Genomic DNA, 13,971 nt, shown 5'->3' with positions numbered 1-13,971 from the left:
TACCCTTACAGTACTCAACATTTGGTCAACAGAGGCATTTGGTCCAGCTCCTCAAAGGTATTTAGGTGCCAAACTCCCACTGAAATCAATGGGAATTAAGCACCTCAGTACCTACTGTACGAACTCCCAGAGAAAGTGTTTAATGCTCTAAGAGCCATGTTCTGGTTACAGTTTTCAAAACAGCTTCAGGTCCAGCACCAGGTCCGCCAGCTAAAACAGCAAACGCACAAGCTGCTGGGAGCCTGGGGAAAGCTTATGGGCTCAGTAAACATTCTTTTTATGTGTTGGACCAAACCATGATGCAATTTGAATTTATCCAGAACCCAGTTCCTTTGTTTTAAAAATGGCACATTTTACTGACTTCCTGCCTAGTGAGAAACTGCATGTGTATTTGGAAGCAACAGACCTTAGAGATGGGGAAGGGCCCATTCAGTCACCTTGCCCATTGTCTTTGTGCAGAACTGTTTCCTTGACCCTTATATTACTGAGACCTAATGCTTGGCTGGTGGTAGTATACAGGGATTAGGGGTGAGCTCCACAAAGGGACTTGGGTATTGCAACATTGAACACTATGGCATCTAACTTCTGAGCACCTAGAAAATCTGTGGAACAACACAGTGATCCGCAAAACTGAGTTAGGTGCCTAGGCTCCCTATATAAGGAATGGGGAGAGACAGGTGCCTAATAATGTGACCCACAAAGCCAGCATGTTAGGTGCGGAGTGGCCTAAGCTAGACATTGGGAGATGCCAATGGCAGTGGTGTGTGCTAAGCCTCAGGCAGAGGAGGGAATTGAACCTGGGGCTCCAATATCCCAGGTCCATGCTCTAACTACTAGATTAAAAGTTACAAGCTCACCGCCTCTTTCTTTGGCCGGATTTTGAACGGGACCCAATCCAGCATATGTGCTCAGAGGCCACCTATTGGATCAGGTCCCTCACGTGACTTAGATGGCTGAACGCTTGTCTTTCCCTGGTTTGTGACTTACTCTAGGGCTTAGGCAGATGCCTAGAGGGAGGTAACGTCCTGCATGCCCAGAGGCAGAAACTTAGGCACCAAGTGAGTTTAGGCATCTACATGGTTCAGTGGAAGTTTTGTGGATTGCAGTGGACCCAAGACTGGGACTTAAGCAGCTCAACCTGCGACTTAAGCACCTAACGCCTTTCATGGATCCCATCCCATGTACAGACGTAATAAAATATAGCTCATAAAATGGCTGCCATAACTCGGCTTCACTGAATGCCATCTGCCCAAATACACCCGTGATCCGGTGTACAACCAGAAAGGAAATACACGGAACTGTCTAGTTCAGATCATCATCCAAGCTGAGCAAAAAGCACTAAGCAAACTGCCTAAATGGTGAAAAGTTTATTTTTAAGGAAGTCTCACTTAGTCATGCAGCCTTAGCAAAACGGTCATGTAAATTTGCCAAGTGAGGCACAAAACCTACTCATGTACCCTTGCCATGAGGATTATTGGGGCAAAACCATAATTTTGCTAACCCACAGGAAGACAGCTACTTGTCCCTGGAGAGAGAGCTTGTGTATAGCTGATTAAGGTGCTGTAAGTAGCACAGGTAAGGAACAGGGTTTTTTTAATGACCTTTTGAGCAAAGAATATCCCTTAAAAATCAAGGATACAAAAACAGCCCCAGACAGGGCAAGGAGGGAATTAAGAATCTGTGAAAGGACCTGCCCAGCTCCAGGGAAAGTGCAGAGGCTGCTAATTATGGAGAGTCCTGCAGCTGACGCTCACTAAGGGTAGACAACGTAGAGAAGGCAGCTATAGCAAAGAAACAGAATCTCTCTTGCTCTTGTAGTTATGACTTGGATCAAAGCTGCTGTAACTAATTCCTGGTGCCTGGGAATAGCTGGTTAATAACATGGCGAAGCTGGTGACTGACTGTGTATTGGAAGGCAGTAGAAACTCCTGGTAGTCTTAGGCTATGTCTACACTACCACTTATATTGCTCAGGGGTGTGAATATTCCACCCACTGGGCAATACAAGTTATACTGACCTAAGCGCTAGTGTGTCTCCCACCAACATAGCTTCTGCTGCTTGCGGAGGTGGTTTTATTATACATACAGGAGAGCTCTCTCCCGTGGGCATTGAGTGTCTTCACCAGATGTGCTGGTTTGGCCCTAAACCCAAACTTTAGCCTAAACCTAATGTGGATCCACCACCACCTTGGTTCTTCTCTCTCAAACGGCTCTCTAGCTATGCCATTTAAATACTCCAAGGATGCAATTCTCGTGGTGTTTTGGCTGAAGAATGGACAGACAGGAGTATCAGTGTTTTGGATCTGGTCCAGCTTTGCTGAATTATGCAAGATGTGAAGGGGGGAGGAAGGATGTTCTGAATTTAACCAGAACTGTTTGTTCATATCTAACTCCTACACAAATTCCCAAGACAACGGTCAGTAGTGCAGCTTGCCTCCCTTAGGAAAATCGTGCAAAGTTATAGAGCCTGATTCCACTTGCTTTGAAGTCAATGAGCGTTTTGCCATTGAATTTAATGAGGGCAGGAGCATGCTCCTAGTCTCCCCTCAAAAACCAAGAAAGGGTCAAATGTTCCAGTAACACGGGATTCATCCACTTGCCATCCCACCCACTTACTTGCTGTATTTGTCGTCATATTTGCAGATATAGCTAAGATGAGCAGCAAAAGCTTCTACTGCCAACGGGCATGGGATCTCGCCACTTTTTCTCTTAATTATAACTCCTGCATCAATTAAAAAAACAAAACAAAACACAGCTATTGAATCTTAACTGTTGTGTTAGCATCAGTGTTACCAACTACAATACACTTTCTGAAAAGGGGATTTGAGATCAGATACTTAGTGTTACTTAGTGTGCCAGCAAGACTCCATTAATCATTAGAACTTCTATGCCAAAAATAAACCTTGTTGATCTTGAATTTGCTTTCCTTCCCCCACCCCTCTTCTCAGTCCAACTGGCACCTGGAAGATTGTATCATCGACCTTGCTAGTAATGTGTATGCCAAAGTTGCTGTGTGGGAGATACAAGAGAGATTGGTTTAAAAAAAAATGGTCAAAACACAAACTTGAACTCTTTCCCGAGCTCGAGCTAGGGGCCCCTCATGGTGAGGCACTTGTTGGTCAGACTTCATGTGGTGACGTTTGCTTCTTGATGCACCATTATCTTGTTGAGATGCTAAATCCGAACTTGCAAAAGTTCAGCTTTGATTCACTGGGACAGAATGCTGTGGGTTTGGATTCTGGTGTGTACTGTTTGCCTAGCCCTTCTTCATGGACTGTGACACTAGCAGGTACTGAAGAGCAATGGTTACCATGGGATGTGATGATCACCTCTGTTGCAGTTGTAAGCCTTAAGGTAGTGGGGTCTACAGGGAGCACTGCAAGCAAAACAGCTGGTGCCAGATATGGCTGCAAACTGTCTTAGGCTGGTGTTATATGCTGCAGATACCACCTGCCTCACCATGATTCATCCTTGGGGGGTGAGACTTCCCCTCTTCCCAGCTGTACTGCCTCCACACTGTCTTTGCTACTGCATTTGTATCCAGAGCTCTCTCACTCCTGCAAGGAAACGGATGAGACTAGTGGTCTGGAGAAGGGAAAGGTTCATGGGGCACTGGGTTAGAAGTCCAGTCCATGCCTGCCTAGTGTGATGGGCTGAAGAGTCAGAGAAGTGTTTGTAATTAATTTCCAGATGTCTTGTATGAAGTTTATGCAGGAGGCACTTGTCTGTGCTCTGTTACCACCCTGTGCCCAAGGAAATGGGACTTGTGCACATTTTTAAATAAACCATACTAACAAAATACTGGACTCCACATCACTGAGCTCTGCTTCAAACAGGGAAACTGACACATGTATTGCCCCCTTGCTGAGCAGCAACAGAATTTGCCAGGCAGCAGCAGGTTTGGGGGGCCCTGAAAGTCATTTTCCTGTTTGGAGCGGAAATCTGATATGGAGTCTGGTATTTTCTTCATATACATTTAGGATGGGATCCACGGAGGGACTAGGGTGTTGCAATCCCCAGCATCATGGTGCCTAACTTCTGGGCACCTAGAAAAAAATCACAGGAACACCACCAGACTCCACAACAGGGTCGCCCAGAGGGGAGGGGGGGGCAAGAGGGGCAATTTGCCCCAGGCCCCACAGGGGCCCCCACAAGACTATAGTATTGCCCCTTTTTTTATGGAAGGGACCCCCAAAATTGCTTTGCCCCAGGCCCCCTGAATCCTCTGGGCGGCCCTGCTCCACAAAGCTGAGGTAGGCACCTATCTCTCCCCATTCATTACATAGGGAGCCTAGGCACCTAAGAATGTGATCCACAAAAGCCAGCATGCTAGGTGGGGTGCAGCCTAAGCTAGCTAATGGGAGATGCCAATAAGAGGGCTGGGTGTGAATCCCCGCCCCTTTCTTGGAGATAGGGGCCTATATCTGGACTGCGGGGAGATGCCTAGCTCTGCTTAGGGATCCATGAATAGTAATCAGCCACCTCAAGTCAGGTGGAGTAGGTACCTAAATAATTTCTTGAAGTAGGCACCTGTCTCACTCCACACCCAGTGGTGGTAGTGTCCCCACCTACCTCATAATTTTTAGCCCAATGGTTAGAGCAGAGATGTAAGAAAACCCAGGTTTAATTCCCGACTCCCTGCCAGAGGAGGAGAGAGTCTTTGAACAGGGGTTTCCTGCCTATCAGGAGCATTTCTTAACCACTGGCCTATTCGGACATGGGGCTCCCCCAATCTCATCCTGTTAAAGCTGTTTCACTGTGACTAAATAATGAAACAATGATTACAGTGAGGGGACTGGGCCTGGGGTCTCCTGCCTCCCAGGTGGATGCCTTAACCACAAGACTACACAACCATTCCCCCTCTTGTGTTCTCTCTCTGGCCCAGTGACTGTTCCACTCTCTGGATAAATACTTAAATAGTCATTGGGCCAGAGAGAGCGAGCCTAGGTGTGAAGGAAGGAATGACTCTCTAGCCCTTTGGGTAGGGTACCCACCTGGGAGGTGGGGCTTCAAAGCCTGAACCGCAACTTCCAAGCACAATCTACACAGCTATTTTTACAGTGCTAACATGAGCTTCCCTAGCATGGTCACTCTGGGCTGGAAGGCTCACTGCTGTGGGCTGTGTAGACATAACCCTAGCGACTCCAGGGGACTGATGTCATCAGGCAGCTTTTTGCAGTTTTCTGGCCGGTCTAGCCCGTGTGACTGGCTATTTGTTCCATCTCCCTCCCTCCCAGTCACGTCACCTTCACATCACCTTGCCTCCGCGCTCCCCTTCTTCCTGCCCTCTGTCTTCTCTGCTTTTGTCTTCCTGTTTAAACGTATCCCCTCCTAACTAAACCCCCCTCCCCCCAAATACCCTCCCAAGGACCCACTTTTAAATCAAGATGGGATGTTTTTCTAAAAGCTCTGCTCTAGGAATGATTGGGGGGGGGGGGGGGGGGAAGTTCTCTGGCCTGTGCTATACAGGAAGTCAGACTGGATGATCACAATGGTCCCTTCTGGTCTTGGAATCTATGAATCACGCCTTGGGGGGGAAACTATGGCACTAACCTGCTGTTTGCAAACCATCACTCTGTTCCCTCTGCAGGTATGTTCTATTCTTTTCCCTTAGGCGTTGACTGTCTGGTGTATTTAAACTGTAAACTCTTTGAAGCAGGGACTGTCTCTCTCACTCTGTATGGTGTCTAGCACAATGGAACCCTGTTCTTCACTGTCTCCCAGGCACTATCATCATTCCTCCTGGAAGGCAGCTCAGCTTGGCTGAAGTTACTGAGACACACAGGATTAAGGTGCCTTGGTCCCACTTTTAGTCACGGTCTCAGTTTGGATGAGATCCCAGACTCCTCCCTGCTCTCTGGTCTTTCCTGAATCTTCTAAACCATTAAATTACTTCATAAGCCATCCAGACCAAAATTGTTACTCCTGTTTTGATTACAGGCTCAAGAATTAAATTCCTTTGGCTAGAAGTACAGTTCCCTCCATTATCTCTAACATGCCCCCTATGACACCCTACTTGGCAGGCCCTGTTTTGAATCTAAGACTCGCAGCACATACTAAGTGTCATTTATGACTGATCCATATGACTATTTATTTAAAGCCTTTGAGTGACAGATTTTAATGAGTCCCAAATGATGATAGAGTTGAGCATGATGCATAATAGGTGTAACCAGAACATGGGGGCGGGGGCAAAGGGGAGGGGAACCCTTAAAGCTAACGAAATCAATATTTCTTATTGCCCTCAACATGCCCAGTAAGGGTGTTTTTATTTTCTTTGCTGGAATTGTCCTAAAAGATCTGGTTGACTGTATGAAGACAAGGCTGTCTTTCCCCTAGTAGGTTGGAAAGTATAAGATCTGTTTAGTGCAGGTGTTTTTGGTGACTCTTTTTTTGGCTTCTAGAATTTCCTTTGATTCGCCTTCCACCATTCACTTTCACTAAAAATGTGTGATTACAGCTACATAGGCACCATGTACTACTTCTTATTTTCCATTATAGACTGTTAAACTGTTTCGATTTCTGGAATGTGGATAGGTTTATCTTATAGCACTTCACAGGCTTGATTCAAGCCATTGGTAGGAGGGGGCCCAGCAAGGTTCCCCAGAAGGAGGTTGGGGTGGCACAAATTGCTCAAAACTTTTTGGCACTGCCCTGGGAACCCCTCTGGTCAACAGTGCCCCAGCACATAGCACTGGCTGAGAGGTGGCATGGCCAGGATACACAGATGATGTGCTCATTCAGGAGACCCCCCCCCCATAGATGTCTTTGCTAACAGGGCTCCTATGTAGCCCTTCCCCTGGTGGAGCTCCCAAAGAAGTACTATGCTGCAAACACTGCTTGTTCTTTCCTGGGTTGTGGAGAGAGGTGGGCCGTGCTGCCAACTCTTGTGAAATTTTTAGTGTTTTTTTTTAATCACAACTCTTATGATAGTGTGTGTGGTGGTTTTCCCTTAACGCTCCAGCTCCTGGCATCATGTGATTGTGAGAATCTCAGCTTTTATTGGAAAGGGGGGAAAAGTGAGCTGTGGTTACAGAAAAGCTTGAAAATGTGACCCAATCGCATGCTAAAGCTCAGCCACCAGAAGGCAAATAAAACCATCGGGGTTTTTTTTTTTTTTTTTTTTAATCATGACTTTTAGCCAATCCCTGACTCATGATTTTTGAACAGTGGGTTGGTAATACTAGGAGCAGCTTGCATCTTCCATAGTGTGCAGGGGCTGTTATTGGGGTGTGTGAACCAATAGGGGTGAACAGAGCACTGCGGGTTCAAAGTGCTGTACAGATATCCATCTAACAAATCCTCAAAGTCCTGTGATGTAAGGAAATGCGTAGACCTGAATTTCCATAGTTTGAAAGGTCTGAAGCATAATTCTACTACAACGCTTTTCCCCACCAGACATATCAGTGAATTCTCGTTTAGGGCCAAAATCTTCAACTGGTGTAAATTGCTGAAGTCAGTTTGTTTTATAATAAATTATTCGGCTTTCCTCCAGACTTTCAGGTTCTGGCCCTTTTATGAGTTAAATGTTTCAGAGAACTAATTTAACTTAACCAGCCAGGGCTGCTCCTCCCCACAGTACCCTCTGGGCCCAGAGCTGTGCAGGGAAGAGCCTATTTTGGGGGCACTAGTACCCATGCGGTAACTTTTTCCTCCTCTGCCTACTCCCATTTGTGTAGCATTTGGGAAAGCAGGGAAGACAATGCAAAGAGGCAGCCAGCCAAAGACTCAAGCCAGCAGGAGAAACTGTTTAAAAGGAGCTTCACAGTGAGTGCTGGATTGATGATACTAGCGGGCTACTTCCACAGTTTTGAGGCTGGTCGTTCTCTGCCCTGCACTGATTGGTTGTTTGCCCCAACCCCTCCTGCCCCCTCCCATCATCTGGTGGTCACCTCAGCCTCACTCCATTTGCCTTCCGCATTCCTCAATTTCATCTCCCCTGCCCTTTCCCCCTCCCTTCAATGACTCCTCTCTTCACCTATCTATCTGTTTAGTTAACTCCCAAAATACCTAAACCCCACTCAAAGTTACACCCATAATCACCACCTCTCCCCAGACAAAAATTGTGGCACTAACATGCCATTTGCACCCCATCACTCTGTTTTGTGTTCTATCCCTTTTCCCCCACTGTTCGTCCGTCTGGTCTATTTAGGTTGTATGCTCTCCAGAGCTGGGACTGTTTAGTACTGACTGTGCAGTACCTAGCACACTGGAGCCCCAAGGCATGATACATAATACAGACAGTAAATTTTTAAACTTCTCCCATTAAACTACTTATTTAAGGAAACAGAATTTTGTTTTGTTTCTTAATGTGGAGACAACACGTCTGATAGCAGAATACGCAAGTTACTTATTTGTGCAGTACTGTAAACAAAAGGCTTTCAGTCTTGAGCAATCATGAGCATGTATTATGACAAACTGGTCCAAAACTTTCATAAGTCACACGCTACATCTAAAAATGGGATTCATAGCTTGGTTTTGAGAAGAGCCCTTCTCCGCCATGCCTCTCCCCAGACTTGAGTGGGGTTTGTAGTCAGGACACAGGTGAGATTCCCTTTCTCTGTTTTTATTTTATGTAAAGTAAGTAACTAGGTCATTACTTGTTGCCTCCACCTTTGCTGAAATCCTCATCCATGCCTCAACTTGCTCTTGTCCTCACTATAGCAACTTCCTTCTCAAGTCCCCCTGGGTGCAGTAAGCTGCTGCCCACTTTTACACGCAAAAAGCTGTGACAACATGGCTCCATTGTCAAACTATTCCACTGGCCCCCACTCATCTCAGGCTCCAGTTCAAAACTCCCTTCCATTTGCTTATTCCCGTCTACAACATCACTGACTTCTCTCCCTCTCCTTCCTTCCCCACTCAATCCATGTGCTCAACATTGGCTTTACTACAGTCTCGCCACAGTGTGTGAAAGACTTCTCTTCTGTGCCCCGGACATTGGAAAGAGACTTCTTGAGCCAGAGCCTTAGTTGGCATAAACTGGCATCGCTACATTCACTTCAACTGAGAGATTCCAATTTATACCACCTGGCAATCTGGCCCTCTACCAGTCTCACTAAATCTCCCTCCTTTCTCAAATCTCAACTGAAGTCTTTATCTTTTCTCCCTAGCCTATATCTCAAATAGTAGCAGATTAAGAGAAAACAATTTGTTTAATGTTCTTTATCAAGAATCCAGGTGAAGCATGTTAGTAAACATGTACTTCAAAGATTTTGCATACCATACAGGCTAAACTTTGTAAACCATTATCCTGTTCTGTAAATGGAACTACATGAGTTTATACCAGCTGAGGTTCTGGCCTCATCTACGTACCAGTGTGTGACTACGCTGAGATGGGTGCAGATTTTCACACCCAGGTGTAAAATTTGTTGTGTGTCTGCTCTGCTTCTGTTAAAGGGACATTCAACCAGTTTGTTTTGTTTGTAAAGCTTAATAGTCACCACCACCTTTACAAACAAATACATTTTTCTTTTCTGAAACTTGTTTTTAGTAATTGTAGCCAAAGAAAGCAGCTTTGTGCTAGTGCATGAGAACCAGGTGACGCTCATTGACTTGACTTTGGTTTAATTACTCCAATTGCATTGTCCAAACTAGCTAATATGCAAAAAGCAGACAACATAATGACCATAAATTAGCTTGTTAAATTTTAAATTGAATTAAGTTCAAGGTCTTATTCGAAAGGCTCTAATTCTGTACTGCTGGTGTCTGATTCTGCAAACATACAGTAACTTTATTTAATTCCATGGGTTTCAATTGAACTACTCATATGTAACTTCTTTCTCATGTGTTTTTTAGAATCAGGCCCTATGATACCAACCCTTTCAAGTTATCTGCGTCTCTTTTTAGTTAAATCCAATGTTCTCTTGTGACATATAATAGCATTCCAAGTAGTGTCCAGTTCCCTAGCTCATCGTATAAAGGTTAGGATGTGTGGTGAGTTCTGATAAATGACCCCCCAATTCCCGTGAGATTTAGTCAAATGTGTGGCTATGCAACACTTCACTTCTATGACTGGCACCTGAATACCTTAAATTCTGTACACGTTTTTGAGAATGTGGTTTAAGCACCAAGTTACCTTTGTAAGCAGTAGCACCTTAAATTTGTAAATACATAAGTCTTTCAACTATAATTTGATTTTTGTATCTTACTCACTTTGGACAATAGAACTACAAGAGATTTTAAATGGACAAACTATTCTTTTAAAATGTCCTTTTATGTTGGGTTTTGTAAATATTTTTTCAAAACTTACATTATGCCTAAAAATCTGAGTCCCTTAAAAAAAAAACCCCTCTCATAGTAAGATCAATTTCAGCTGAGTCTTTGTGAATAGTTTCTTAATCTAAACTACTCTCAAATATATTTTTGGCTGTTCTGGTTTTCTTTTCAGCAGCTGCACAATCAGTTTAGTATGCAATGGGAAGGCTCTTGCCAAAAGCCATTTGTATGTGATGAATGGGTTTTAAATCCATAGGAGAAACTAATTGTAGAATCTGGTCACTGAGTTTTATACTCAGTATGGTTCTTATTGGTCCAAAATATTTTATGCATTTAGGAGTTCCTCTTTACAAAGACTTATCATGCAATTATCTCATGAGACACCTTGTTACATATAGGATTTTAACCTCCATTACAACTCTCTGCACCACCATAGGTCAGCTGGGATATGTATAACACCAAAAAGGAACAGCTCTCTACGGTGCCAGCTAAAAGAGTAACTATTAGCTGGCAGCATTAGTAAGCTTTTTTTAACCTTTATGCACAGAAGACATCCGTTGCAGACAGAACACTTTTAGCCACTGCTAATGTAGATTAACTAGTACCTTATGGACAAGAGCAAACGCAATGGAAATTATCATTAATGCTACGGTTTATCTAGGATAATTATCAAGCTTCTTGTCTGGGGTTATCAAACTTCCCAAGTGTCCTATCTTGTCTTGTCACCTATTTTGAAAAACATGGTCACAGTACAGGTAGCGATACTGCTGACTGCTCACCTTGTTGAACTGGAGAATAGGCATTAGTGAGAAAACGAAAATGCCCTTTGTTATACCAGCAGATCAGGGACATGTTTCCCTTCATCTTTATTCTGTACTGCCCTCTGGACTGAGGCGCATCTGGGTTATGCAGCATTGATGGAGGTAGGCCTGTGCAGTCACTTTTTCTGGAACTCAGCAATCCGCAGCAATAAATCTCTGCACATGAAAGAGAATAAATTCCCATCAGCAAACCATCCTATAGGTTTAGGCATAAATGACAGTGGGGCTGTCTGACCTATTTGACCGGAAGAAGAACTGGTCCTAAAACTAAGCCAGTAGATACATAGGTTGGCCAATGGCCGAGGATTTCCCTGTGGTATCCTGGACCACTTTTTTCTTTTTCTTTTTTCCAGGCTCCAGGAAGAAATGCATTCAATACACAAGTCCAGAGAGCCAGTTCTCCAGGTGATTTTAATATGATAAACAGGGGTATGATATAGGCTGAGTAGCTGAACTTCCCAACAATGAAATCTATTAGGTTGTGAAATTTACTCCCAGGGAGGAGGCCACATTGCTTTGGGCATTTAGCATTAGACTCGACACAGTAGTGGAGGATGTACTTTCTTCCATGTTTAACTACGCTGATAAATTGGAAAAAAGGCTTTGGCCTCCTTAAGTTGTCTGAAATGACCCCCCATGGTGCTTTTAATCCTAGTGCCTATGGCTGACAGCTTTTGGTGCTAGCAGAGGACAACTCAGCCTACAATTTCCTTACAGTACAATCTTATCAACGCTCATCAATTCTACCCTCGTTCAACCATGACAAACGGACCAATGAGTAAATTCATATGTTGTGAAACCCAGACATGTCTCACTCTAGCAATCAATGCAGCCATGTCAGAATAACCAAATCATTTAACACACATTAATAATGACAGTGCCTGGCTTGTGTTGAGTATGTGTATGTGATCAGAAAAATATCAGATTGTTAAAACTTCCATTCATCTGATTAATTTAAAGAGCATATAGTAATAGAATTTCTTGCTGTGAGAAGAGAGATACTCTGCATAGGAAATTTAGTCAAAGAAATCCCCAAATCAAACAGCTGATCAACTGGATTAAAGGATCAAATCCAGTTTTGGCCAAGAGTCAAATCTTTCAGTATTGAGATACTCTATACTGCGAAGCAATGTCCTCGTCCTGATGTGAGCTTTACAAAATCCAGGAAATCTTAAATCCAAATCTCCTCCCCAACCGTCTAGGCTTTGTTTTGACTATATGAAGGGAATCAGAGCGCGCACATCTGTGTGTATATTATACTTAGACTGATCCACTTAAGTTTGTGTACTCCACTTAAACTACAGCAGCCCAAAGCTGCTATTTCAGGTAAAACAAAATAGGTCTGTCAACTGAGAACACTGACCTAAATTTTAGAGTCTAAAATCTACTTATTGAACTATCATCCTTCAGCAAATAAAGAATATTAAAAATCAAACCACTTGATCAAGGGGGAATAGAGGCTGTTACATACTATGCGGCTCTTCTGCCTTTGTCCTTCTGGTATTCTGTACGCTCTTTGGCGTGGGAACAGTCTTTTGTGTGTGGGGGGGTTCTGTTTATACGGCACCTAGTGCAGTGGGGTCCTGGTCCTTCACTAGAGCTCCTAGGTGCTATGGTAATACAAATAATCAATAGTGCTCATGAACTGATCCAAGAGCAGCAAACAATTGGCAACTGGTACTTGAGATTTCCCGAACAGTGCTCTATAAAACCCGGAAAAAAAACCACAGGCTGGGAGACCACAGAACTATAACTTAAAAAAAAAAAAAATTACAGCTGCATTACATTTTTACATAAAAATATAATTGTTCCTGTTGCCCCAGCAATAAGACTGAAGCAGTGGCTCTTCAATTAGAAGACATGAGCTTTTTAAATGTCAGAATGGAAAACCAACACATCAACTTAGCTATTTGATTTTAGGGGAGGAGCTGTCTAATGGATCCTGTGTGATCTGCCAATTCTGATCTCAACCAGTGGAATTTCAAATCATAGAAATGGCTGGGAGGGAATTGACAAGAGATCTCTGCACTGAGGTGGGACAAGTATACATATAATATGTGCTAAAAACCCTCTTGCTACCACCATCTCTGAAACTTTCTTTAACAAGTCTGTGACCACCTACCATTTTAGTTGTCACTGTGCCATTGAGAATGTCACTGAAGCAGCAGGATTAGAACTCTGATCCTCCTGCTCCAAAAGCACAATCCCTGAACCTAGAGAAGAATTTCCTTTAGCTGTTAGCAATATAGGGTCTATGACTCACTGAAAGGCCATTTTAATTCTCTTCAGCAGAGGGCAGTAGTACACAGCCGCTCTAGCCAGTACATTACTGTTCTTAGGATTGCTGAGGTAATTAAGTGCAGCCTTTTCTTAAGCTCATGTAAGCTTGCAAAAGACTCAAGCAGCTGTTTTGCTCTTTTCACAAGATAATAGGAACCATCTTGCACATCTCTCAAGAAAAAATAATGAAGCATCTCCTTACATAACACAAAGTGGTGACAAATATGATAGCTGCAGATTTAGTATCACCACTTGCAGAGGATGGCATATGTAATTTGTGGAGGTTTTTAAAAGTTGTAATTTAAAACAACCAGTTACTATGGCAATAGCAGCAATAAAAATTAAGCCCATCTGGCACAATGGTGTGGTCCAAATTTAATTAAACGCTTAGCATGTTTTATTACAGCCCAGAAGAAAATGAAGTTTTACAGAATTCAAAAGAAGTCTGATTGACTGGTCCCCAGTCATAAGTAGGGCCCTACCAATTTCACAGCCATGAAAAACGTGTCCCAGATTGTGAAATAAGCCTTTCCCTGTGAAATCTGACCTCCCCCTTGCTGCAAGTCCCTGCCAGGCTGGGGAGGGACAGGACTTGTCCTTCCCCTGCAGGGCTGCTGTGCGGGAGAAATGGGGCAGATCAGACTCACCACCTTTTG

General features: G+C 43.8%; 1 protein-coding gene and 1 long non-coding RNA gene across 5 annotated transcripts in view; one reads left to right on the top strand and one right to left on the bottom strand.

Annotated features, from left to right (window-relative positions):
- Positions 1-13,971, bottom strand: part of PGBD5 (piggyBac transposable element derived 5) — a 119,199-nt gene that overhangs the window by 35,069 nt on the left and 70,159 nt on the right. For 2 of the 4 annotated variants that reach the window (XM_065590496.1, XM_008169755.4), the window contains exons 5-6: positions 10,994-11,191; positions 2,616-2,721 (exon numbers count right to left, since the gene is read on the bottom strand). In XM_065590496.1, coding sequence (XP_065446568.1) covers positions 2,616-2,721; positions 10,994-11,191 — 304 coding nt within the window. The remainder of the gene's footprint in view (positions 1-2,615; positions 2,722-10,993; positions 11,192-13,971) is intronic. The other 2 variants (XM_065590498.1, XM_024106503.3) reach the window with 1 other exon arrangement.
- The window catches only part of LOC135982661 (uncharacterized), a 62,539-nt gene that overhangs the window by 21,721 nt on the left and 26,847 nt on the right, over positions 1-13,971 (top strand). The window lies entirely within an intron of this gene.

Source organism: Chrysemys picta, chromosome 3 (genome assembly GCF_011386835.1).
Source record: "Chrysemys picta bellii isolate R12L10 chromosome 3, ASM1138683v2, whole genome shotgun sequence".
Taxonomy (NCBI): Eukaryota; Metazoa; Chordata; order Testudines; family Emydidae; genus Chrysemys; species Chrysemys picta.
The sequence above is the reverse complement of the archived record's forward strand: the minus strand, read 5'-3'. Positions and strand labels throughout refer to the sequence as shown.